The 25,494-nt window shown below is 54.6% G+C and overlaps 7 protein-coding genes across 7 annotated transcripts; 3 read left to right on the forward strand and 4 right to left on the reverse strand.

Annotated features, from left to right (window-relative positions):
- Positions 1 to 749: 749 nt before the first annotated feature.
- LTHEOB_3916 (ABC transporter protein) lies at positions 750 to 2,041 on the reverse strand (the record flags this gene model as incomplete). The annotated part of the gene is made up of 2 exons (XM_035512892.1): positions 750 to 1,329; positions 1,386 to 2,041. 2 exons carry the CDS (start codon positions 2,039 to 2,041, stop codon positions 750 to 752), a joined length of 1,236 nt encoding a protein of 411 aa, XP_035375309.1.
- A 559-nt stretch (positions 2,042 to 2,600) lies between these two features.
- Positions 2,601 to 4,722, forward strand: LTHEOB_3917 (Dimethylguanosine tRNA methyltransferase; the record flags this gene model as incomplete). The annotated part of the gene is made up of 2 exons (XM_035512893.1): positions 2,601 to 3,875; positions 3,928 to 4,722. The coding sequence occupies 2 exons, from the start codon at positions 2,601 to 2,603 to the stop codon at positions 4,720 to 4,722; spliced, it is 2,070 nt and encodes a 689-aa protein (XP_035375310.1).
- A 563-nt stretch (positions 4,723 to 5,285) lies between these two features.
- LTHEOB_3918 (uncharacterized protein) lies at positions 5,286 to 6,051 on the forward strand (the record flags this gene model as incomplete). Its single annotated transcript, XM_035512894.1, has 2 exons — positions 5,286 to 5,912; positions 5,992 to 6,051. The coding sequence occupies 2 exons, from the start codon at positions 5,286 to 5,288 to the stop codon at positions 6,049 to 6,051; spliced, it is 687 nt and encodes a 228-aa protein (XP_035375311.1).
- Positions 6,052 to 7,229: 1,178 nt separating this feature from the next.
- LTHEOB_3919 (Taz1-interacting factor 1) lies at positions 7,230 to 11,289 on the reverse strand (the record flags this gene model as incomplete). Its single annotated transcript, XM_035512895.1, has 2 exons — positions 7,230 to 11,060; positions 11,110 to 11,289. The coding sequence occupies 2 exons, from the start codon at positions 11,287 to 11,289 to the stop codon at positions 7,230 to 7,232; spliced, it is 4,011 nt and encodes a 1,336-aa protein (XP_035375312.1).
- Positions 11,290 to 11,716: 427 nt separating this feature from the next.
- On the forward strand, positions 11,717 to 12,720 carry LTHEOB_3920 (uncharacterized protein; the record flags this gene model as incomplete). Its single annotated transcript, XM_035512897.1, has 3 exons — positions 11,717 to 11,888; positions 12,046 to 12,229; positions 12,309 to 12,720. The coding sequence occupies 3 exons, from the start codon at positions 11,717 to 11,719 to the stop codon at positions 12,718 to 12,720; spliced, it is 768 nt and encodes a 255-aa protein (XP_035375313.1).
- A 647-nt stretch (positions 12,721 to 13,367) lies between these two features.
- On the reverse strand, positions 13,368 to 20,758 carry LTHEOB_3921 (Phosphatidylinositol 3-kinase tor2 protein; the record flags this gene model as incomplete). Its single annotated transcript, XM_035512898.1, has 21 exons — positions 13,368 to 13,748; positions 13,817 to 14,998; positions 15,044 to 15,129; positions 15,181 to 15,253; positions 15,299 to 15,783; positions 15,844 to 16,105; positions 16,157 to 16,584; positions 16,645 to 16,996; positions 17,054 to 17,365; positions 17,429 to 17,718; positions 17,803 to 17,847; positions 17,911 to 17,923; positions 17,975 to 18,307; positions 18,395 to 18,607; positions 18,665 to 18,714; positions 18,934 to 18,999; positions 19,063 to 19,263; positions 19,327 to 19,717; positions 19,805 to 20,535; positions 20,589 to 20,653; positions 20,703 to 20,758. 21 exons carry the CDS (start codon positions 20,756 to 20,758, stop codon positions 13,368 to 13,370), a joined length of 6,015 nt encoding a protein of 2,004 aa, XP_035375314.1.
- A 498-nt stretch (positions 20,759 to 21,256) lies between these two features.
- LTHEOB_3922 (U2 snRNP-associated SURP motif-containing protein) lies at positions 21,257 to 23,659 on the reverse strand (the record flags this gene model as incomplete). The annotated part of the gene is made up of 1 exon (XM_035512899.1): positions 21,257 to 23,659. One exon carries the CDS (start codon positions 23,657 to 23,659, stop codon positions 21,257 to 21,259), a length of 2,403 nt encoding a protein of 800 aa, XP_035375315.1.
- Positions 23,660 to 25,494: the final 1,835 nt, after the last annotated feature.

A 25,494-nucleotide genomic window follows, 5' to 3' on the forward strand; every position in this document is an offset into this window, starting at 1 on the left:
AATAAGTTTCATTGTAAGCCTTGGACGGCCGTGGGCAGGGATCGGCTGGCGGCTTTCCGCGGCTCGGGAGCCAAGCCTCGTCGCCCTGTTGGAGCCGCTTCGCCCCAGGCTCCAGCATATCTCTCGCTCTTTTCTGCCCGCGACCACCGTTGTTTGCGCAGTCCGACGATGACGTCTTTCCCGCCGCGACGGGCCGCTCGCTTTGCGTAGGGCTGATAAGCCCAACCCCGCGTCTCCGATCGTCGGTACAGTTACACCGACACAGCATTCCCCATGGTCACGTGTCGATCGGCTCTCCGTTCATTTTGGTTCCTGTTCCTTGCCTATTCGGGACAATCCTGGTCGCCGCCTGCCAACCTGGAGAAGCCCCTATAGCTACATCAGGCGGCTTTTGCATGAAATCATCCAACATTGCATTGCTGCCCCTGAGCAAGGCATAGCGGTCAACCGATGGGTCACGGGCTGGCCAATCACAGCTTCGCGGATCAGTTGTCACCAAACGCAATTGCGCTTCATCTAATACGGCCTTCAATGACGGATCACATCAGCTAAATGATCATAAGAAGCTGCTTGTCTGTGCAAATGGGTATTGCAGCAGAGGGAGAACGCGAAGAATATACCTCAGCGATTTTATTTACGAAGAAAACATATGTAGGCAGCGAAGCTATCGCCCGGGCGTAATTTGATTCCTCGTTTACGTCAGGACAATTGTTTCAACTCCGCAATATCCATCTGCACATGACCATACTTTAGCAATCCCCGCCCCATCCATCCGGATCGCCGCCCAAGCCTCTCTGGACTGCATTCCAACCTGCCAGTCCTGCCTGCACAAGACCAACCGCCTGGTTCACATGTGCATTGCCAGACTCAAATCTCGCATTCCTGCCATCCTCCAGTTCATCTTCCAGATCGAACTGGCTTGCATCGCCTTGGTGACCGTCGAGTACCAGCCTCTTGATCAAGTGGCGATGCTTGGCGAACCACTGCTCCTCGCTCAAGGTTGCGTAGCGTTTGCGACCGTGCGGGTCGTTGGGCGCAGGGCCCAGGGAGAAGGCCCAGTTGACAGTGTAGACGGACCAGCGGCGGGTGAGGAAGTACAGAAGAGGCCAAGTGAAGAGCCAGAGAAAGGTGAGGTAGAAGAACCAGCGGATCCAGGTCGTAGTGCGCCAGCGGTTGACGGCGTGCGGCGAGTAGATGTCTACGGCGCGATCCTCAAGCGGGAAAGAGATCAAGATGTGTCCGCGGTAGTTCGTCGAGCGAATCAGGGCTTCGATGCGTTGGCGGATCAGGGCCTCATCGAGGCCGGAGATGGTGCGGGAGACACGGAAGCTGTTGAAGGTTAGGCTGGCGTTTGGTGAGAGTTCAGGGAGTGGGGGGCTTATTACATTTTCAGTTTGGAGGGAGAGGCGCAGTACTCCTTGCACCATTCTTGTAAGTCCGGCTTCGTCTCGCCAACCTCGAGCTCACGCTGGTAGCCCTTCGCGCGCGTCTTGCGGAAGCCGCCGCGCAGGGCAGGCTCACCGTTCTCAACGGTGCGAGCATCCCACCAGGTGGGGTCGAGCGGCTTTCCCAGGAAATGCTGCAGGCTAAGCAGGACGTCGAAGTCGACGACCTGCTTCTTCTCGCGCTTGTCGCCTCGGCGCACCGTCTGAGTGTGGTAGCCGTGGATCTGCACCACCGGGCGCGGCGGCAGCAGGCGCAGGTAGTCGGTGACATACTTGTACAAATTATCGGGATCGGTAAGACGCTCATCCATGCGAATGGTTATGGCGTGCTGGTTGATGGGCTTGCCGAACGCATAGGCACGGCCGTTGCGCTCGATAACGGCGTAGTCATCTGCAACATTTGGAACGTTGCTGCCAGGAGTAGGGAACGAGTTGGGGGGAAGAGCAGCAGAACCCTCGCCATTCACGCTGTCGGTGTAGGTGGGCGGCTGGTCGGCGATTTGGGGCACATCATCGTACTCGTAGTCGCCGCGAGTGGTGTGCATTGAAACGGCGTCTTCATCGCGATAAGCAGGGGCGGGGGTTGGTTTGCCCATGGTTCAGAAATTGGGCCAGCGAGCGGGGTTTGGAACGAAGGTCACGATGGAAAAGAAGGGTGAGACAACAACGAAACGCAGTATTTAAATTGCCGGCAGAAGAGTGCTTTGGTCGTTAGACTAGGCGGCAACGAGGCCTAGGCCAAGCCGGCTGGATCCTGATGCAGGGGATTCGGCCTAAAAATACCACGCGAAACGAGATTTCAGTATTTGCCAGGCACCAGCACCAATCAAACGAGCGTAAAGCGTCTCAATCAGGTAGACGGGAGCGAGCAACGGTCTTGGAGTGGTGATGATGATAGGAGTTGGTGCAGAGTAAGGGTCTGCCAGATAAAACAAGCGTTGGCCCGGGCGTCGCGGCCGCCAATCCCGAGAATGCCCCGGCGCAGGCCAATATTTTTTGAAGCCGAAATGCGTCACTGCGAAGCTCAGTGGAGCCTTGATGCGTCTCACCCCCATCCTCCGCCAGCTTTCGCACATCTCGCGTGCTGCCGTGGTTCCCGCATGGCGCATCCCTACTAGCCTTCCCGCTCGACGATTTCACTCTGCAAAGCCCACCATGGCCGAAACCTTCACCGCGAGCACCGCGCCCGCTTCGCTCGCCGATCCACCCCGCCCCGCCCAGCGCGTCCTTCACGATGGCAAGGAATACACTACTGTGAAGGAGGGCATGGCCCACATTCTCATCCCACCCAACACCGCCACCTCGGTCGACCCTAAGAAACACGCCAAGAGTCGCGACGACGACGAGCAGAAGCAGTCGGTTTTCTACAATCCAATCCAGCAGTTCAACCGCGACCTCAGTGTGCTCGCTATTCGTGCATACGGCGAGGATGCTATTGCTGCCAAAACCCGGAAATATCATCAGGAAAAGTTGAGGGAAAAGAGGAAAAGTGAGCGGAAAAGGAAGGCTCGCTCGGAGAACGAGGGAGCTGCCGAGGGTAATGACAACAAAAGAGCGAAGGTCGATGATGGCGCTGAGACTGCTGCAGCAGAGGATGCAAAGGACGATAGCACTGCTGTGCCGGACCAGCCCACAGGAGAAGCACACCACACCAATGGCTCCTCCAAAGGCCCCAAGTTCCGCATCCTCGACGCCCTTTCTGCAACAGGCCTTCGCGCTCTACGTTACGCCCACGAAATCCCCTTCGCAACCTCCGTCACCGGCAACGACCTCTCCCCCTCTGCCGTCGAAGCAATGAAGCTCAACATCAAGCACAACCGCCTGGAGCACAAGATCACCCCGGTTATTGGTAACGCTGTTGCACACATGTACCAGTTCGTTGGCCAGGAGGGCATTGGTGGTCCAGGACAGAAGTACGACGTCATTGACTTGGACCCTTACGGTACAGCTGTGCCATTCCTCGACGGTGCGATACAAGCCGTCAATGACGGCGGCCTCCTTTGCGTTACCTGCACCGACGCTGGAGTTTTCGCCTCTACAGGTTATCTGGAAAAGACCTACAGTCAATACGGCGGCCTTCCCATCAAGGGGCACCATTCTCACGAAGGAGGCCTGCGCTTGATTCTACATGCTATTGCTACGGCAGCAGCCAAATATGGCATCAGCATTGAGCCGCTCCTCAGCTTGTCCATCGACTTTTACGCCCGTGTTTTTGTCAGAGTACGAAAAAGCCCAGCTGAAGTCAAGTTCCTTGCTGGCAAGCAAATGCTGGTGTACAACTGTGACTCTGGCTGCGGTGCATGGACGACCCAATTCTTGGCCAGGAACCATGTTCAGGAAGGCAAGAAGGGCACACCGTTCTTCAAGTACAGTTTTGCCCAGGGCCCTTCAGCACCACCGCACTGCCCTCACTGTGGCTTCAAGACTCATGTAAGCTACACATTGTTTCTCTGTAGACTACAATGATGCTAACAACCTTCAGCTCTCTGGCCCTATGTGGGGCGGCCCCCTCCACAACCCTGCATTCATTGAGAAGATCCTCAGCTACCTCCCTACCGTTGACAAGGACACATATCAAACCACCACTCGCATCGAAGGCATGCTTCGCACTGCGCACGAAGAACTCCTTTTCGAGACCTCCTCTCCCTACGCCCACACCTCGAACTCCTCCGAACCCTCCACTCCTGGCCCAGACGAGATTCCCAAGATGGATCCACTTATCGTGGACCACCACCCATTCTTTTTCAACGTGTCCCAGCTCTCCAGGATCATGCACTGCCAGGCGCTCCCAGATGCAGCGTTCAAGGGCGCATTGAGGAACCTGGGATACAGGACCACGAGAAGCCATTGTAAGCCAGGCACCGTCAAGACAGATGCGCCGTGGGAAGTTATTTGGGAGGTGATGAGGGAATGGGTGCGCCAACGTAGCCCAGTGATGGAGGAGAAATTCAAAATCAACACACCTGGTCGAGGTGTCTGGGAGAAGAAGAGAACGGTCGAAGACGTGGAGATGGTGGATGAAGCCAAGGATGGAGAGAAAAAGAGCGAGAAGGAAGGAGAGAGTGGAGAAAAGGAAAGCGGAAGCGCCGGTGTTGAGCCGCAGTTGAACGATGAGAAGAAGAAGAGGCAATGGGCATCGGGCGATGGTTTGGACAAGTTGCACAAGCTGGAAATTGTCTTTGATGAGAAATTGGGGAAGGATAAGGAGGATAAGAAGTTGGTGCGGTACCCGATGAACCCGAGAGCAAATTGGGGCCCGATGAATAGGGCGAAATAGGTGGTGTGGTGCTGAAAAGGCGGAGGACTGATGGTGAGCTCACTCGACTCCGTGACACTCTTCTTCAGGGCATTTCACGGCGTTTTAAAATCATTTTACTTCATCATATCAAGAATATTGGGGCATGTAAAAGCAATTTCTTTGGCATAGACAAAAGTGTAGATGTATGAAGGAGTGGTTGGAGCGGGAGCCAACACTAGCACGGTCGATCGGGTCTTCTATGACGTCTACTAGCAAGACCTATTTGAATGAAAATATCTTCCTAAGCCCACAATCAATAATCCTCCAGTCCTGGTCAGTACCTCACTCAAATAATGGAGTTCCTGAATCCACCAACAAACTACGTCGGCACCGTCCTCTTCCTCTCTTACATCGCCACCGCTCTAATCCTATCAACACGCACCACCCTCTATCTCCACAAACGCCACCGCCATCTTCTCCGTCTTGAATCGTCTTCCTCAGCTCCATCTTCATCTCTTTCCAGTTATCATCGGCGCTCTCGCCATCGCCTCACAGCCCTCACCATCCTCGCAGTCGCTTCCTTCGCCTCCCTCTCATTTCACATGCTCTCCTTTCTCCACGTCTCCTACACCGCTTTCTGCGCCTCGCGCCGTCTCGACCCATTTCCCATTGTGTCTCCGTCGACGACCGCCGCGCGGTTGTGGGCCTGGATGCTCGGCTCGACGCTCTTCACAGACTTCGCGCGCGACTTGGCCACCGCGACGGGAGCGGGCGGCGCGTGGGTGCAGACCGCGCTGCTAGGGAGCTTGGGCATGAGTCTACTGCTCGGCATCGAAGGACGTCGGAGAGGGAGCGGGTGGTCGAGTGAGGAGGATGAGAAGATGGTGGGGGAAAGGGGAGAGGAGGAGGAGGGCGATGGGGGAAGAAGAAGAAGGTTGGGGGAGCTGGTGGTGCTGGCGCAGGTTCTGCCCGTGAGGTTTGCGGGGACGCTGTTTCTGATCGGGGCGGAGATCGAGACCGAGGAGAGAAGGCGGTTGGCGTGGTCGGAATCGAAGCCGTATGCTGAGAAAGACCGGGTGGTCCAGGCCTCGGGGATAGCGAAGCAGGGAGCAGGGCAGTCGAGCGATGATGTGCGGGTCTCATTCGTGGTGCCCCTCGCCGTGACGGTGTATCTCGCTCTTCTCCCATTCCTCCAGCGGGCTGCTCGATCTTCAACATCGGCTCCGCTGGTCAGCGTCGTGTTGTTGCTCCGAGCCTGCCTTTTGGTGCCGTTCCTGGCTACAAGGCCGATGTTTGCTGGAGTTGCAGTGGGACGTGGCGCGGCCTCGGTATTGGAAAGTGGCAGCTACCGACGTCTCAGTCACTTAATATTCTTTCTTGGATGTGTGATTGACCTGGTTACGGCATGGATGAAAGAGTTGTCTGGAAGCAATGATTTAGGGGAAGTGATGAGCGGGCTGTGGGAAAATCCCGCTGTTGGTGCTCTAGGAATCGACTCCGTTATTTGTATAATAATTTACGCAATTTGGGTTGGGATGAGGAGCGACTAGTTTGGGTAACCTTATGTAAAATATCAAGGTGCATTCTACTAGAAGATAGCGGTCTAGTGAAACGGAATACCCTAGCAAATTTGACGTAACTAAAATGAGTGTAACCACATGGGATCGCATCTTGTTAAGGTGTGTGATGCATCATTGCATCCGAACATGGTGGCCGTCTTTCGTACAACATTACATTTACACCTGAATATTTCTTCCACTCCCCATATGCATGATACTTTTTAGGGATGGGCTTGGACTGCTACAATCTGTCACTTTGTCGTCGAGGCCACTCGCTTCAAACAAATTATCAAATAAACCATTCTTCCGATACTTACTACTTATCTCCCTTTACCCGTATTGCCTCGCTGTGAAAAAAGCCAACACATCTCCAACGCAATCCCCTCCCGTGGGGTGAAATCTCTCACACAAAAACGGCTTGGTATCGTAAAGAAGAAAGTGAAGAAAGTAGCCAAAGTATGAAAGAAGAAGTGGAATCATCACACCTCGTTCCTTCACCATCGGTGCCATCCACTCCCACAATCACTCCTTCGCCTTCCCCCTCTCATAACTGATATCCAACTGCCATAACGAATCAAAGAAACCCAGCTTCCTTGACGGCTGCTGCTGCTTCGCGGTGCCCGCAGCCACAACATCCCTCGCACTTGGAGCAATCGTAGACGAGCCGGGGGTGCCATCGCCGCCTCTGGCTGCGGCAGCCGCCGCGAGAGCTGAGGCAGCCTTGCTAGCCGATGATATCGGTCTGGGTGCAACATTCTCGCTGCTCTGACCGTCTATTGGGCTGAATGTGGTAGGGGAAACCAGCGACGCCGTTGCGACATGGTGATTATTGCTCAGGAAAGCCTGTATCGCCACCGATAGAGAAATGGAAGTGTCAGCTGGAGGAAGTAATGATGAAAAAGAAAAACAAAGCACGCGGGGGCGAGGAACAGAAGATGATGGGTGGTAATATACCATTTCTTCTTTTTCCTCTTTCCCCCATCTCTATTACTGGACGGGTGCTCTGACCTCTTCGCCCACTCCTCCGGCCGCCTCGGCACCAACCTGTTGGTCTGCTCCGGAGGGGCCTGCTGCAGTCCTGCCATTGTTGTTGTTGCTGACGCTGCCAACGGTCATGCTGCGCTTGCTGCCCGCGCTGCTGCGACGGCTATCCAGACTCTTGTTCAGCGTCTTACTCGCGTCGTTGCCGATCAGGCTCTTCTTCATGCGGATGCTGCCCTTCGCGTCTACCTTGGTGCTGTCGACTGTACTCTTTCCCAAGCCAGGCGTGAGCGGCGCACCGACCTTCTCTTCTGCCGCTTCGACTAGATGCCAACGCAGGCCATCGGACAGTTCGAATGGATTGTCGTCCTCATACGAGACGCCGCTGCGCTCGCTAGTTATGGAGCGGCCGTCGCTGCCACGCGTACCGTCCATTGACTTCGAGAGATCAACGACGCGCTCCTCAACCTTTGTGATGCGCGCAACCAGCCACTCTTTGCTGTGCAAGCGGTGCGACTCTTGTTCGCGAAGGAAATAGTGTGGCGCGCCGACATTGAAGGCTGCCCAGGGACGAGTAGCTTGGTTGCGTGTGGGCAAGAAGAGAGCGAGGTCCCCCTCTTTGAATCCGCGGATAGCAATTTTCTCGTGCGCTTCGCTTTGGTATCTGTGAGACTTGTCACGATAAGTGCGGGCTTCGCGCTGCCACTTGCGCGCAGTGTGCTCCATATCCCTCATACGCTTCGTGATGGCTTCGCTGAAAGTGTCGATATCAAAGCGCTTGACGGTAGCCATGAACTCCACAAACTTGACTTCTTCCATGTCAGGGTTCTCTTGCTCCGTCCATTTGAGGGCCTCTAGCATTTGAGAACTCTCAAGAGGTTTCTGCGACGGCGACGGCGACGACACGCTGCGGTTCATTGCTGCAGATGCATCTGTAGGGATAACTGTGCTCTGGCCCGCGACCTTCGAAGCCCGCTGGATCACCATCTGGTTGTCTTGGTGCGTGATGGCGAATCCGAGCGTTTCTAAAAGCCTGTGCAGTCGATCGTTGTTTGCAAGCAGCTTCTCAGAGAGATCTCGGGCACGCTTCGCCTGTTGTTCGGATCTAGATTCACCATTGGTCGAATTGGCCTGCAGCGCGGCGTACTTGTCCTGTAGTTCTGCCAGAGACTTCTCGAGGGTCGTGACATGGACCTTTGCCTCTGCGAGTTCGGTAGAAAGGCGCTCGACTTTGGCCTCCTCTTCCGTGACACGTTGACGTAGGGCATCGGCACCCGTCTCTCCCTCAGCGAACTTCATTCGCAGGTCTTCCAGATGCCCTCGTTCATCCTTCAGCTCTTCGGCTAAAGACTTGACCTTGGCACTCTCGGCCGCAAGTTCCTCACTCTTCTGCGCAATCTCCGCTTCATGCGTTCTGATTCGAGCCTCGAGGTCATTCCGCTGCTTCGCAGCAGCAGTAGTGAGCGCCTCGTTCTCCGATTTAGCCTTCTCAACAGCCTCAGCAAGCTCGCGAGCGTAATCCTTGGACCTCTGCGCAAGCTTTTCAAGCTCCGAAGCTAGCATGGCGCTGTTCTCAGGGAGGGCCTCATTCTTTGCCAACGAGGAGAAGGCGCTCTGCAAGGTAATTTTCCGCTCAGACTGGACAGCTTCAAGCTCCTGAATGGTGTGTTCAGCAGCCTCAGCCCGCTCTTTCTCTCGTTGAACTTCCTCATCCGCATCCCTGCGAACTTGGTCCAGTTCGGCTTCCAGTGCCTGTCTTCTCTCGTCATAGCCTGCTCTTTCATTATCGCGACTTCCCAAGTTCCTGTCAAGTTCTTCTTCGAGCTCTTCAAGTCTGTAGCGAAGCCTTTTAATTTCGTCTTCAAGTGATCGGCGTTCGTCAGACCAATCCTTCTGCATCGCTTCCATGTTCTCCATGAGGTCCTTGTTCGTGGACCTGCGTTCTTCAACATGTTTTTGGAGGTCATTGACAGCATCAGCACGTGCCGAATGCTCCTTCTCAAGGTTGATCCGGGCCTCCTTTTCCACCCTTAGTTCGTTCTCAAGCTGCACTATCCGCTGGGCTAGGGCTCGTTCCTCGGGACTCTTGTTGGAAGAATACCTCCGAGACGAGACCGAGGACTGGCGAGCGGGATTTTCCTGTAGTTGTGGTGAAGCAACAGGAGGATACGGATCCGTAGGGGTATCCGGCAACTGGGAGCTTGGTGGGGCAACTCCGCTCCCAATGGACAAACGGCTGATGTGGCTTTGACGGTGAAGCAGATCCTCAAGCTTCCGGACCCTGCTCTTAGAACTCTTCAACTCTTCTTCCAGCTTTGACATCGACTCTCTAAGGACTCGCGTCTCGTCTTCTCCACGCAAGAGAAGCGAACCTTTACCCAGCCCGTCATGCACGCTTCCTGTCTTGAAGCCCTTCGCATGCTTGATTTGTTGTCGAGTTGGGCGGTCGATATCCTTGAAAGCCTGAGCAAGTAATTCCACGATACTTTCGAGTCCACCGATAGTGTTCAAAAGATTCAGGTAATCCTGGAAGTCCTGGCGGGTGACTGAAGGCCAGCCTACGTCCTGGCCTGTAACGTTGATATCGATTCCGATAGCATTGTCGTGAGCGGCATCCAGATTGATAACGTCGCCGTTGCTCTTCAGCCACCTCTTTCTCCTTTTTTCTTCCTCATCCCGGTAGCCAGCTATCTCCTCAGCTAAGGAGGAGGAGTCCTTTTTCAATTTCTCCGCCCACTCATGCCTTCGCACAGCTTCGATCAGGAGAATACCGTAGATGTATGGCATCTTAGAAATGATCGATAGAGCCTCAAGGGCATCCTGACTCTCTGGGGCAATTTCAATCGATGCGATCGAGGCATTGGCACCAGCGAGGGTCGACTCTATGCCCGCAATCGTCTGGAGGTGCTCGAGAGCGAGCCGAACGGCCGAATTCTTCCGCTCCACAGAATGCTTGAGCAGATCGCTCATCTCCCCACTGTAGTCCGTGAGGGAGGGGAGATAGTTCCGGGTATGGAGCAGCGCCATCTTCGAAGCCTGCGCAACCGACTTTGGGAGTGCCGGGAGGCCGAGAACGTGCTCGTAGTCCGAGTCGACCTTCTTTGCTAGCACATCGATCTCCTCAAATAAGCGCATTGGTTCGTCCTGGTAGTTGTACGAGGAGTGCATCTGGCTCTGGTCCACGGCGTTCTGCAATTCATTGTACTCGGCCCTGATCTTCTCAATCTGCTTGTCCATATCTACGATGCGGCCTTCCAGGTCATCCAAAACCGTGTTGCTGACCGCCGCCGCCTTTCTGGCCTTGTCCACATTTACAAAGGTATCCAAAGAGGCCCGAGCGTCGCTATTCTTCCTGGACGGCTTACGCGGGGTATCATTGCCAAGGGTGGAGATGAAGCGGCGGAACTGCTGGCTGGCGGGTATGGAGCTCAGCCGGGCAAGATCGGCCTCCCACGACTGCACGCACTCGTCCTGTTCCTTGGCCACGGCGTCGAACCAGGCGCGCGCCTCCTGCTGTTTCTGCTCCAGACTCCGGATGTGCGTCTCATGGTTGCTGGTGGCGACGCGCACGCCGCGCTCGACGACGGCCTGCTCGCTCACGCACTCGGCGGCGGCCTGAGCCATGGAGCGACACTGCTCGCGCAGGCCCAGGGCCCAGTCGCGGCGCGCTTTGAACAAGTTCTGCCATGCTGCGAGGTCGTTCTGGTTGGAGAGGGTGTCAGGCGGCTTCCCGGGCTGGAAGTCCTTGGGAAGCGGCTCGGGCGGAACGAGGTGGTCGAGGTTCTCAGGCGCCGGGAGGGCAAAGAGGTCGCGATCGTACAGGAATATCTCCTTCTGCTACAGGTTACTTTTGGACGCTCGCACACGGGGGTTGCAATGAGCTAACCTCGGTCAGGAGAGTCTGCAACTTGACGTGCTTGCCGCGCGGGGTGAGCAGGATCTGGTCCTGCGGCGGAACCTTGGTCGCATTGTGAAGCCAGGCTTTGAGGGCGTCCAAGGAGCTGAAGACGACGGGGTCGGCGTCGAGCCGCTTGCCCGAGTGGGCGACAAAGACTGACAGCGACATGCGCCTGCCGCTGGCGGTCTATGCGGGTGGTGGAGGGGAGGTGAGAGGTTGTCGCGACATGCCCTCGAGCGAGCACAGCGGTTAGGCGGTGATGATGATGATGATGGTCCGGTCGTGCGCAGCTCAAATGACCAGCGGTGCCCTAGCTCCAGCCACACGAACTCAAGGCAGCACCGGGGTATCCTAGTTCTCCGCGCGCTACCAAGGGCTGCCTGTGTCCAGATGCCTCACCGCAAGACAGCCTCTCTGATAAGGCGTCGAGGACCCTTCAGCCCGAAGTGCGGTTGGCTAGCGGCAACGAAATCCGGCGGGAGCTGGTGTGGCCGTGCAGGTGCCTTGGTGCCTTGATTAGCGGCGCGTCTTCCGAGACAACACCAACACGCGCGCCGTTCCTCGCGGCCCATGTCACGCGTGGCTATCGACGATCATGGATGACGGCAGCAATCATGCGCCAACAGCGCCAGCGCCCGGAGATCATCTCCTGGATGCCGACACCGCCTCCGTGGTCCTGAGCGACACAGAGAAGCTCGTGCTGCAGCTCTACCATCAAGTGCGCGAACTTGAGCTTGAGCGCAGCTTGCTTGAAGCCCAGCAGAATGGTACAGCTTGCCCCGCTGCCACACTACCAGCCAGCTGTCTGTGTGAGCTGTTTGAAACCTGGGGATTCTTCTGACTTTGCTGGCAAACACGTACAGCTGTCACTCCCTATATTGGCTGCACAGAATCTTATTGCTACGTCATGCTAACGCCTAACAGACTCTACATCGAACGAGAACCTCTCAGATGACGAAGTCGCTCAACAGCTGATCATCGCTGAGCGCGCAGCCATGGAAGCACGCGCGTCATACCTACTCCGGAACAACATCACCGACCAAGTCCTCATCACGGACCCCGTCATCAAAGCCGTGCATGGTGGTTCAACTGCAACTTTTGAAGAAAGGTTAGTTTCTTTTTTCTTTTTTCTTTTTGCTTCAACAAAATAAAAGAAATAAAGAAATAAAACTAAGCCCCAAATATAGACGACTCGCCCCCCTCCTCAACCCCCGTGATGCCCTCTCCATGCAACTCTCCCACCAGACCCACCAACTCACCACCATCGCCACTGCCCTGGCCAGCACCACCAAAGCTCTCTCCGCCGCCAATGTCAAGAATGCAGCCCTGGCTAGCACCCTCCTATCCCTCGCCAATCCTCCCTCTGCTTCCATCTCTTCATCCGCGGTCAACGAAGCTCTCGCCGACGATCACAAGCTTCGAGATCAGCTGGTTGAGGCAGAACGCGATGCTGCGCGCGCCCGTCGACGGTGGCGAAGCATGAAGGGCGTGGTGGCCGGCATGGTCGTGGGTAGTGGGGTGGATTGGGCCGAGGACGAAGCGCTGCGAGAGCTGGTGCTTGAGGATGAGGACGATCTGTTGGAGGGAGAGGCGGAATGATGTTGGCTGTGCGGGGACGATGGGCAAGTGTAAAGAAAAGCGAAAAAAGAAAATATTGGCAATGGTGCCTCTGAATCACGAGGCAAAGCCAGGAATTACCGGACCAGGACAGGAGTGGTGCGATGATCTCGACATGCGTTGTTAAGTGTGGGCAAAGGGAGGGTAATTCATGCGCCCACTGTTTACGCAAAGGACGGCCATCAGTATACAGTAGTTCCCAATCGCAGAAGCGCAAGTTTGCGTCTGCTTTGCCATCACGAGGTATCAATCTTGGTAATACATACAGTCAAGAAGGAGAAGATGAGCAACAGGAGAACCTTTCTGTCCGTACTAATGAAGAAGACTGCAAAAAAGAACGCCCATATCATGCCGGCCAGAATTTCATGCTCGCACCCTCCAATCAATAATCAGAAAATCAAGCAGAACCCATCATTACCCCTGCAGCCGTTAAACATGAAAAAAAAAAAGGTATCCGCAGTCCACCGGGAGTTTAGACCGTGATGGGGACGTTTTCCCGGACGCCGTCCCCCAAGTGATGCCAGCCAGCAGTGAGAAATGAAACAGCCAGGAAGCAAACAAAATTGTACGCAAGCAACCAATCGAGTCGAAAGGAAGAAGAGAAGACGACACCCTCACCATCCACCTCTCTACCAGAAACTGCACCAACCAATGTAATGCTGGCACAGGTTCTCTAGATTCGTCGCCTCCCGAATGAGCCGGTCCACTTGGTTGTTGACGTTTAGCTCCTCTTGAGGCTTGAAGTCGCGACCTGTTAACTTCTGCTTGACGCGCGACAAAACCTGTAGCGCTCGGGCGTTCTGCTCCTCCCTGGCCTCTGGCTCATTCGGCCCGCCTGTACCGGGCGGCACAATACTGGACCGGTGGCGGGGACGGAAGGACGATTCGGGACGATCGCCAGGAACGACATCGGCACCGATGATGGAAGCGCGGCGCTGCGAGGAGAACGAAGGTTCCGGAGGAGATTCACGCGTACCAAGGCGCCAGTTGAGGAGGGGATCGTGGATGAACTTAATTTCGCGGAGCTTGTGTTAGCATCGTGGGCACTCTTCTGATTCGTCAACAAAGGGAAACTTACTGCTTCAAGTACAGCCATGACGGACTCCTTGTTGCTCCTCAACACACGCATGACATGCTCGCAGGTCGTGCGGTAGCTGCCCTCGATGTTGCTGACTTCCATGGCGTACGTCAACATTCTCGTCAAACGGAACGGTACCCTCTCAGGATATTTCTCGCGGTGCATTGCCACCTCGAAGCAGTCACCGAAATCGATATGGATGATCTTGCCGGTAACCTTATCGAGCATCAAGTTGGAAGGATGACGGTCACCAAGACCCAGAATGTATCCAACCATGGACATGACAGCCAGAGACCGAGTGTAGTTGGTACGGCGGTCAAGCCATGCCTCAGAACTCTTACTCTTAAGCCAGAGCACACGGTAGAGATCTTGACCAGTTGTGTTGTCTAGAGCGTAGCCGAACACCTCGACCTTCTGCATTAGTGTCAAGCAGTCGTAGTCTGGAGCCATCTGCAACATAATACGGTGCTCAATGTTGAGAAGGATCTTGCGGCTCTCGCGGTATTCACGGATGAGCACATGGAGGGTATCGCTGTTCGGCACCCATCCCAGAAGACCGGATTGGGTGGACAGAGGAATCGCAGGATACCGCTGGATGTTGAGATGACGCTTCCGGGATTCAGCATCATGGTCAAGAAGAGTGTTGACCAGGCCGAAAAGTTGCATGACACGCTCGTCCTGACGAATATCCTCGTGACCTTTCAGAGCGTACATGTAGTTGACACCATCGCTTCCCTTGATCACCAACCTTCTCGGTCTCTGCTTAGACTGAATAACAGTAGAAACAGGATCGAACGACTGGATCCGGATGATAGGCTTTCCACTCTGGTATGTGCCAGGTACGGCCAGGTCCAAGTCATGTACAGCCTTGAGCTTTGGTGAGACGTATTGAAGTTCGAGAGTCATCAGAGAGGGTAGCTGACGAGCGATCTTCCGGAAGACTTGGTAGTACAGGTCCCAAGCTTGGTTCAAGTCACCCTCTTCACCAGAATTTCTGAAAGTCTGGCACCAGTCGCGTGCCTCTTGGAGCTCGCGCCCAAACGATTGGATGAATGAGATCTCGCGAAGAGTCTCTGGGCCCTTGTCGAGCATAGCATGGAGCGGCGCAAGAGTTGCAAACATGCCTTCGATGTTGCGGTCACCGAAGTACAACCTTGAAGCCTCTTCCAGACCCTCATGCCACTGCTCATGCCAAAGCACAGCGATACGGATTAGTTCGTGGCTGACCAAATCAGCCTGGTCCACGAGCCTGGGGGAGTGTTGTCGCATCGCATCCATGAGAGCTGTTGCTGAGCGCGAACGACGGGTGACATCTGATTTCATAGAAACCGTGAGTGGGAACACCAATGCTTGAGGGTGAGCACGTCCGACGTCGGACAAGAGGTTGTGAATCGACTGGCGAACCCTGACGTTTGGCTGGTTGATACGCGCCAAGAGCTGCGGAATAACTTCAAGCCAAGTGTCGATGCTGACTGTACTCACACCTTCTGTGACAGCTGTGTTAACCTCGGGATGGCCTCCGTGAGCGAACCAGAGGGTAAGAAGACGGAGGGTATCTTGCAGAGAACTGGCAGAGGAGAGGGAGATGGACTTGAAGAAACCATGGATGGCGGGAACGATGTGCTCGTGTACAGCACTGGCAGGAAGGTCCGGTGTGGATCTGTCGGCCTGCGGCGACATGGCGTTGACAACCTCGAAGTTAGCCAATGCCCATGCATGCCATGCCTTGTACCAGTTCTGATTGTATCGTGTGGCCGCAGCATAAGCAGACAGGACCTCGTGCACGTGCTCGTGCGTCCAGTCGCCATTGTGTAGGTGTGTCTGCCATTCGCCCTGCTTGAGGTAGCATTTGGCAAGGAGTTTCTGAGTCTCCGCCAGATCGAAATGATTTGCGCCTGGCGCCTGGCTAGTACCGTTCACCATTCCAGAGCCATTCATGTTCAGACCGTGCATGCCATTCACAAGACCTGTGAAGCCGTGGACGCCGTTGACGCCATGGTGACCATTGATACCATTCGGCATGTTACCGTTCTGTCCCATGGCGTCCTTGGATCTGATCTGAAGGTCATCTGCAACGCGAGAAGTAAAGTCTTTAAGTAGATCTAGTGCCTCCTCATTGCGATCCGACGACCACATGAATTTGAAAACGGCGTAGGAAATAGGATGTGGTATCTCGTGGGCGTGGTTCCGAACGTAGGCGAAGATGTCTTCATGAGTGCCACCAAGCAGGGAACGCAGCGACTTCTCAGCGAGACCCACCCTCTGGTTCTTCCGGCAGAGGTTGGTGAACTTGATCCACATGTGCATGTTGTCTCTCGGAGAAATGACCAGAGCGCGGACCTTGAGCATTCTCTGCCAGATCTCCGGGTTTGGCTGGCAGCCGAGCAGACGCTTCATCCAGGTTGCACGCATGCTTGCTTGCTTCTCTGGGTTGTTGCTGTTCTGCTTGTAGGTGATAATCTCCTCAAGCTCAGCGAGCATCTGCACACGCACCAGCGGTAGATAAGCACGCTGGTAAGATTCGCCAAAGACAGCGCTGAGCTGGGTGTCGAGACCGTCGCGCGTCTTTGTGATGTGCTTCTGGGCCTCCTCGAACTGATTGCGGTGAATGGCCAAAATGGCGCCATAGTATGACCAATCTGGAGACGATGACTTCATCACTGACAGGTACTGATCCATAAGCTCCCACTGTCCAAGGCCCCAAGCAGCAGCAGCGGCTAGAGGAGCGATGGATCTCCGGTATTCCTGCGGAGCGTGGATCCACTTGTCTTGAGCCAACGTGGACAGGACGTCCCACTCACCCAAGGCGTGTAGACACTTCATCTTACCCATAGTAATCTCGAATGAATCAGGCTCGTCCTTCTCACGCCTTTGATAGGACTTAAGGGCCTCCTCCCACTTCTCGAGCTTCTCAAACCAGGTTTCCTTGAGCTCGACGTCTTGGTAGTTCTGGGCCTTCCTCAAAATACCAAATGCGGCATCGGTCTGTTGCAGCTGATTATTGATACTAATGAGGGCCTCGACGGCACGAGCGTTTTGCTCCGCGTTGAACTCAAGCTCCTTGTAATGCAAAGCCTTCGCGTATGCATGGCACCTGGCAGCGTACATGCCGAGGGTGCGGACGTCGATTGGAAGCGCTTTGTCATCATGCTCCATGAATTCGGCAAGGTTGAGAAGAATCTGCAGAATCTCGGGAGGGATGTTTGGCGATGCAAGCGCAATCTCAATCGAACGCACGAGCTCTTCTTGATACTGATCATAAAGTTCAGTCCAACAGGACACGAAGGCCGAGTTGAACAGACTCTTAGCGATAGGGTTGTAGACGCTTGCCAAAGGCGTGCAAGCGCGAAGAGCCTGCTGAGGAGACTCCCGCAGTAGTTCGACACTGAATCGTCTCATCCATTCGATCCAGTCCTCGCGAGTAGTCTTCTGAGTGGCGTCCCAAGCGTTTTTGAGATGTTGCTGGTTGACTGCCAGCTTCTTTGTTGAGATCTCTGTAGCATTGAGGTCCTCGTCGTCATCGCCGTACCGTTCGTCCGGACTCAGATCCTGAGGAAGAGGCTCGCCTCTCTGAAGCTTGGAGACGATAAGGGCATAGTTCGAATGTGGCACCTTGTGTGTGACAAGGATCTTGTTGATAGTGGGAATGAAGTGAATGTAGTCAGGACCAAGTTGGAAGATTAGAGCGGACAATGTGTCAAGGGCTGTTTGCTTAAGAGCGATGTCATTGCCGGCAAGCACTCTCGAGAGTGGGTGAATGATCATGGCGGCGAACTCTGAGATGTTGACTTGCCTCGAAAGGCGGCCAATGGTCTCAATAGCCGACTTCCGTAGGCCATGCGGCTGTCCAGGCTTGTCGAACATGCGAACAATGACCGGTATAATCAAGTGCATGTACTCCTCTGCGCTCGATCCGAAAATCAAGAAAGCATGGAGAACACGCTCTGATGGCAACCGCTTGACGGATGTGTCCTGATCCAAGACACCCAGCATCAACGGCAGAACATTGGCGAGGTAAATCTTGAATTCTCCTTCAAGAGAGCGGGCGATCGCCTCAATGAGGGAGAGAATCGTCGCCTGTAGTTGAATGCCACCGCTCCAGAATTCCTGCACCGTTTCAAGGATGGAGGGCAGGAAAGGTCGGATATGTTGGCGTACGATTCTCACGAGTTGGCTCAGTTGGTTGAAGTAGCCTTCCACACGTCCCGCTGGTGCTCCTCGGATGACGCCCAGAAAACCTGGTACAACTTGCGGCAGGAATGGCACGCACTTCAGACCCATTGTGGCGTAAATGTTCATCACTGCATCAACGACAGCCGAATGATACTGTGCCAACGATGTGTCTTTGAGAAGTCCCATGAGGGTGTTGATGACGACAGTTGGATAGAACTCCTCGTTTGATGGTGTGATACCACTCATGATCAATGAGACATCGGTGACAGCTTGAGCCTCTGCCTGCAAGTTGTGCTCTGGAGATTTCTCGACGATCTTCTGATACTCGTCAGGATCCAGTGCTCCGAGCACACCCATGAGCTTCACAGTTTCCTTCCGCAAGGTGTTTGCCGGTTCCGTCCTCACAATATTGATGAGGATCGTCAGAAGTTCCGAGTGCTCTTTGTAAGGCTCTATGACATAGCCAGCATTTGAAGCCAGCTGACTGAGCGCAATAAGAGCTGCCATCCGTTTCGACTCTGAGCTGAGGTCCTGGAGATTCTCGATTATGATATCCATCAACTCGGGGATGTACTGCTTCATGTCGTCGCCGCCCACAGTTGCAAGATCGCCGATAGCCTTAAGTGTGGATGAAGCAACTTCAGGGTTGCTGTCCCGTGCTTTAGGAAGAAGGACGGTGATCATAGGATCAACATAAGGTTTGATCAACTTTGGCGAGGCAACCACTAAGTTGCTGATCAACCTTGCGCTTTCCTCCTTGTCCCGAGCACTATTCGAGTATTCGATCTCGGTCAAGAGTTGAACAAGGACCTTGCGTAGCGATGGGAAAACGTAAGCAGGGTTGACGGATGTCAAGCGACCAATGATGGAGATAGCCGCCCTTCGAATTTCGAAGACTTCGTCGTTCAAGGCCAGGAATAGGCTTCGGACGTTCTCAGCCTTACCCAAATGGCGGTCAAAGCGGTAGTCGAGTGCCCTGAGCACAGTATGACGGATGTCTGGATCCACGTCTGCGACTCCACATGTGAGGAGCTTCTCAATGACGTCTCCAACAACCTGGATCGCATGCTGACTCGTCTGGGTCACTATGGGGTCGCCGATGAAAAGTTGGCATGCGGTGAGCGCGGCAGCTTTCCGAATCTCCCTGTTGTCTGCCTCGACGTACTTGATAGCAACATCCCGCACGAATTCGTTCAGCACGTGGCCAGAGAAATTAAACTCGCCAAGAGTTTTAAGTGCCAGGGCAATCTCAGCCTCTTTCTGCCTGATGATTTCTGGTGGTTTGTGATCGCGAGTCCATATTTGCGGTGGTGGAGCAGCGTGGTGTTGTGGACTACCCATAGAGATGAACGAGCGGCCACACAAAACTTGGCTGAGAAGATCGAGCAGACGCTCCTGGATGGCTGCTCTACTGGAAGGGACGTAATGGGCCATGTCAACGAGACATTGGGTGAGAGGATCGCTCAGTCCGCAGGAGAACATCGGGTCCAGAAGCGAGTCCACGTGCTTGCTGAGGGCCTGCTCAACAGCTATCGAAAGCATGCTGAGACATTCGAAGATAGCCGGCTCTTCCTGGGCTCGGTAGCGTGTCTTGCGGATGAGGGTGTTCTTGATGACCGTCAGGGTGCCGTCAATGTACTTTCCGAAGTGGCTTCCAACTGCTCCAGCAATCTTCCCCACAACTATGAATGCTGCGCTACGGTCCTTGTTCTCTTCTCTGAGAAGGCCCTGCAGATGGAGCATGCAAGTATGAAGGTAATGTTGAGAGAAGTCGTTCGGCGAGTAAGCAGCCAACAGTGGTATTGTAACAATCACCTCCTGCCTGATGAGTGCGTCACGGTGATCCTTGTATCTCAGCACGTTGTTGCAAGCTTCGATGTATCGGGACCCATGCATGAACATGGCACCTCTCCGGAGAAGCTCTTTCATGGCCAGTATTGCTCCGTGTATTGACTCCACGGTATTCACCGTGAATCCGGTCAGGACCTGGTCATAGACCTTACCGAAGAAATGGTTCCGCATTTGCTGATCGCGCGCCGAGATAATCTCCAAGCAGGAGCTGATGGCCTCGGCAGCCGCCTGGCGGATGCGGACCTTTGGATCCCGCAGCGCATACCAGATGACTTCGAATATTTGGGGGACCCACTGGTACATGAGCGTGGGCGAGTTCTTTGCAAGCTCTCTCAAATTCGACACGGCGGCGAAGCGACGGTTCTCCTGGCGATCCATCTGCAGCCACTCCAATGCACTCTTCACCTCGGCTTCCACCAGCTCTGCGGTGAGAGTGCCGCCGGGCTTCGCCAACCTTCCCAGAGCATGCGACGCGGCATCGATAGCGGCATTGTCATTCCCCTGCGATATGGCGCGCAGGTAGCTTGCGAATCGCGTGGTCTTCTGGCCAGCGTCGTCGCCCTTGAAGTCGATGAGCTGGTCTAATGCTTGGATTCCTCCCAGGCGCTCATTCGTCTCATTGCCCTGGACGACGAGGGCGTTTATGCGGTTGCATACGCGGTCGTAATAATTCGCGAACTGGCCCGGAGGCAACTCTGTGAGGGGTGTGAGCGCGGAGACGGCGGCGTGAGCTGTTGCGACGACTGACCTCGATGAGCAGCCTCGAGGCTCTGGCGCAGTGCCTTCGCGGCATTCTCTCTGGCTTCGGCACTCCTGCAGATGTCAGTATAGAGCTGCAGGCACGAGCAGGGCACGCAGCTACCTTGACTTCAGCTCGTTGAACAGCCGGTCGACGGTCTCCGGCGAAGCTTGCGCCATGTTGACGGGGCCGACGGGCCGTTCAGTATCGCGGAGTGAGGGCAGAAGCTGCCATGCGAAAAGGGCGAAAGAAGGGGTCGGTGTGGAGAGAACGCTGGCAGAAGTTCAAAGGGGAGGACTCTCAGCAGCGTGCGACGAGCAGCGATGTCTTGGTGACCTTGGGTTCGGGCAGCTTCACCGTCCCGCGCCGCCCACGTCCGCGTCCGCGCCTGCGCCTGCGCGCGTTTAACCGAAGATTAGCCGATCGAGGTGATGGCTTGCCGCTTGCACGTTGCGGATGCTCCTCACCTTCGAGGGAAAAAAGAAAGGTGCTTTCGCAGTAGTCGGAGTCGCTGTATAGTCATGCGATCACAGCTAGCTTGGATGCTGCAGTTGCACGAGATTCGGTCTTTATTTAGCGTGTGAAACCAAAATCAGCATGACACTTTTCTACCATGCAGGCAGGTGTAGATAAATATCATGATTTTGATACTCCTGCTTCTAGCCACTACCATTTACCTACTCGTCTTCTGAGTCCGCAAACATGTCCTCCGCCTTCGGGCGCCGCCTACGAGCCCTTGCCGCCTCCGTCTCACCGGCACCGTCGTATGTGCCTGTTGCCTCACCCGTGGGCGCCTGACCTGAACTTCCCTCCTTCATAGGCTCACCGTCCACGTCAGCGTCCGCCTTGTCGCTCTTAATGCCCTCCATAGGCTCACCGTCCACATCCTCGTCCATCGGCTCGCCATCGACATCCCCATTTCCCATCGGCTCGCCATCAATGTCCTCCGCCATAGGTTCGCCATCGACATCGTCTTCCTTGCTGTCCACGCCAGCAGGAGCTGGAGAGTCCTTCTGTTCTTCCTGCCTAATTTCTGCCTGCACTTCAACCGGCTTCCATTTTGATTTTGCCGCAGCTTTGGTAGCCTCTCGCTCTGCCTTCTCGGCCGCTTGCGTTTCTGCTTCTGTCATTGGTGGATTGTTGAATACCTCCACAAAGTGTGCCTGTGCTGCAGGTGAGAAGACATTGCCACCGTCCCACATCGAAAGGATATTGTTTATACTCCGCTTCCACTTCTCTGCTCGCAACCGACCCCACTGCAGATCCTTCTCAAGCCGGCCCAAGTGCTCGAATAGCTTGCGCTTCTTGAACGCTGCTTCGAACCACTCCCGGTAGCGCCAGGCTTGACGTACTCCACATGTGCCACAAGACGCGAAGATGTCCGAAATGATGTATAAGCCAATGAGCTTTGCTGATGACGGGTCCTCCTTTTCAGCCTTCTTCTCCCCATTTTCTTCTTGCTCTGCCTCATCCTCCTGTTTCTGACGGTCCGGGTTTGCACTGGTCAATGAGAAGGGCTTTTGAATGTTCGTGACAAGCATATTGACAATTTCATCGGCACCCTTGTCGGCATGGCTGATAGCAAACGAGGAAACCCGGGCCACGTCGCCCCTGCGAAGACGGGCTGTCGTTGTTGGTAAGCGAGCTAATAAGTGGGTGAGTTTAGACTTCTTCAAAGGGTTCAGATACGACTTGAGTGCGTCGTCGGTATCCATTCCAGCCTCGGGCGGGCCTCCAGAGACGTGCTGCGGACGTCGAGGGCCATCATCATCTGATGCCTCTTCATCTGAGGAATCGTACTCGGGATCTGATGCAAACTCCTCAAACTTCGTGGTGAACTCGAATGGCAAGGGCTGGTCTGGAGCAATCCAAGGAGCACTATCATAGAAGATTCTTTGCTCTAAAGCCCTGAAACGACTACGCGCATCTGGTATCGTCTCCTCCCCAGTGATGGTTTGCCAAAGTTTCCAGCGATACCAGACACCGGCGGGAGAGCGCGCATTCCACAGCCATTCCCACTTCTGCTCTCTCTGGACCTCTGGTCGGCTCATGAGCAATGCCTCAAACTCAGGGCCGTTCTTCAATAGAGATTCGATAGTCTTGTTGATAAGCTTGAGTTGCTTTATATCTGAAGGTGGCTTAACTGTGACCTGAGTCGGCACCGAAGCCCTTCCGAAATGAGATTGAGTGGAACCATAGGGTGGATGAAACTGCTGGTTGCCACGAAGTGAAGGTGGAGGGGGGGCACGGCTCATGGATTGACCTGGGGCTCCTGGGATGGACTTTGCGCCGAAGGGTAGAGATGAAGGGACCACATTGGCAAGCCCCGGCGCAGGCGCGTCCAGCGATACTGATGACAAATGTCGTGAGATGGAGAGATTGAAGCCGAACCCTAAGTAGCGCTTTTCCAATGCGTTCACGACGGAGTCGATATCTTTTGCCGGAGTGTTCTGCGCGAGCGTAACTATTGCAGTCGTCGATTTCCGGTCATTGGATCTGGAGTCAAGATTCTTGCTGATGTTCACAGCTTCCACAGTAAGCGCCGAGGGTATCATGGCTTTGATCTCCGCAGCTGTGATGCTAGGCGGTAACGACGACAGGCGCATAGTGGGTTTGGGGACTGCCTTCTCCGCTGCCTTTGAGCTTGTAGGGCGGTCATCCTCATCGTCTGAGTCTCGGAATGCAGTTGCTGCATCGAGAGGCCCAGAGTTGCTGTAGGCAAGCAGACCATGTTCTCTGTCCTTGTGTGAGCCATCTAGTGCTCTCTTCCTGGACAGAGATGGTGGTGGAGGCCCTAGACTTCCTGGACCACTATTGGCCCTAGGACCTCTTGGCGTGAAATGTCTGCCAGAACCAATCCGTGTAGGACCTGAATCGGTCGGTTTTCCATCATTGTCATCATCCTCGTCGACTCCGAGAGACTTTTGAAAGTCTTTGAGAGCTATCTTAGCCTCCTCCTCCTCACGCTTGCGCTTTGCTTCCGCTTCTTCCTTCTGTCTCTCGCGCAATGATTTCTTGGCCGGGGCGCTCAACTTGTCGGAGATGTCGAAGAAATCCTTCGCTCCAGAAGGCTTATCCATGATAGACGCCGCGGACGGTTTAGGAGGAGAATAATGGGAGGGATTATGTGATATTCAGTCCCGATGGCCCTGGAGAGTGTGCGACGAGCTCATGTACACAGCTGATATGCCTAAGCGGAATGGTGGGGAATGACAAGCTTCCAGTGAATATTAGCAATGTCAACTGAGCAAACCGCCAGAGGCGCAATGTGCTTGCGCCTGCCATACCGAATGGATGATGGGGCTTGAAAATAGGCGCGGGAGCTCCTCACCATGCGCGCACGGCGATATATGCTTTACAGCACAGCGATGAAAGTCGGAAGGAACGAACGTCGCAAGATTGAGGCTGGTGGATGGTTGTTCCATGTCCGCCGCGCTGCAGCTGCGACAAGGCCAAGCTCCGATCCTGAGCACGGACCATCACCCTCTCCAGGCAGGCACGTGCGAGCGCGGGACCGCGTCGCGCTTGGCTGATCCACGCACCCCTCCGCTTCGCTGCCTGCTCATCCGAAATCATCCTCAATCCACCACCATGTCGTCGGCGAATGAAGTTGAAACGCTTCTACGCTTCCTCTCAAAGGATGCTAAAGTCCCTCTCGCTACAGCCTTGGGAAAAGTAAAGGACCTTCAGCAGGCTAATCTTCGAAGGTATGACGTAATCAAATGCTCTGACTGCGCAATAGCGGGTCTTTTATGTTTCTCTATTCATGCATCGCAACTCTTTTGCCGTCTCCCATGACTAGTCTTTTAGTTTTTTGTTGTTTCTTACATGTGCTAGCTATCTAGAAGTTGTGATTACTAGATTTCCAGCTCTTCGTGTCAATGCTAATACGTCTCAAAAAGCCCAGATGACATTTCGAATGCCAACTTGCAGGACTTGCACAGTGTCTTTCCAGACGAGAAGCTAGCGAAACAAGTCTTCAATGCGGCAAAGCGCGTCAAAAAGAAACGAACATTTGCCGCTTCCGATCAAGCAGACAGCCCTGCAGCGTCGAAAAGGGTCAAGTCGTCAGCCAGTGAGCCTGGCACACCGGCTGCCTTTGAGAAATCGCTGGAGCTTCCAAAACCATGTCACGACGAGAGCCTGATTCGTTCCACAGCTATCATGACCAACCGAGCGCCATTGGTGCTTGCGTTTGCGGTTCAATTGCTCAAATACACCATGCCAGAGCAGCCTTTGTCAAGCCGGCTTAGTTTGGCTCAGGCAGTGGTGAGCGCAAATAGTCGCAGCAAAGCAGTTAGTATCGGGCTTGAAAATGGACATAGTGCGGATGAAGAAGGGTGGGGCGAAGGTCAACCGACTGTGAAAATTATGGGCAGGGAAATCAGAGTCATGAAGAGATGGGGATATGAGTGGAAGGAACCAGACGAAGTCAAGGAAGAAGCGTCTGAACCAGACTCCCAGCAGACGCTGCGTGGCGACGCAGAACCTCCACATGAGCAACAACCCCCGCTGTGGGGCCTCGATCTGGAAGCCCTAAGGAAGAAAAACGGTACCTCACACCACGCCGACGGAATGCCAATTTTCACGGCACAATCCGCTCGTTCGTATCTCCTGAGGTCATTTGACTCTGTCGCTTCTAAGGAAAAGGATAGACCTGCAAAGAAGCCAACAAGTGGAGCGAAGCAAGGAGAGAAGGACCGGAACCTCGGAATGCTGCTAGGCGCGCTGGATTTGCTATGTGAATCTTGGGTCACTGTTCTTGATCGGTCCGAGCTTGACAGGAGAGCGTGGAGTTGGTATGTTGCGATCCGTCCAGATGTTGCTGCAGGGGCTGCAGGATGGGGCGAGAAGAATCAGGTCCAGTTGGGAGCAATTCTTGATTTGAGGAGGTAGCTCCGGGCATCTTCTCTGA

This window comes from Lasiodiplodia theobromae, assembly GCF_012971845.1.
Source record: "Lasiodiplodia theobromae strain AM2As chromosome Unknown scaffold_10, whole genome shotgun sequence".
Taxonomy (NCBI): domain Eukaryota; kingdom Fungi; phylum Ascomycota; class Dothideomycetes; order Botryosphaeriales; family Botryosphaeriaceae; genus Lasiodiplodia; species Lasiodiplodia theobromae.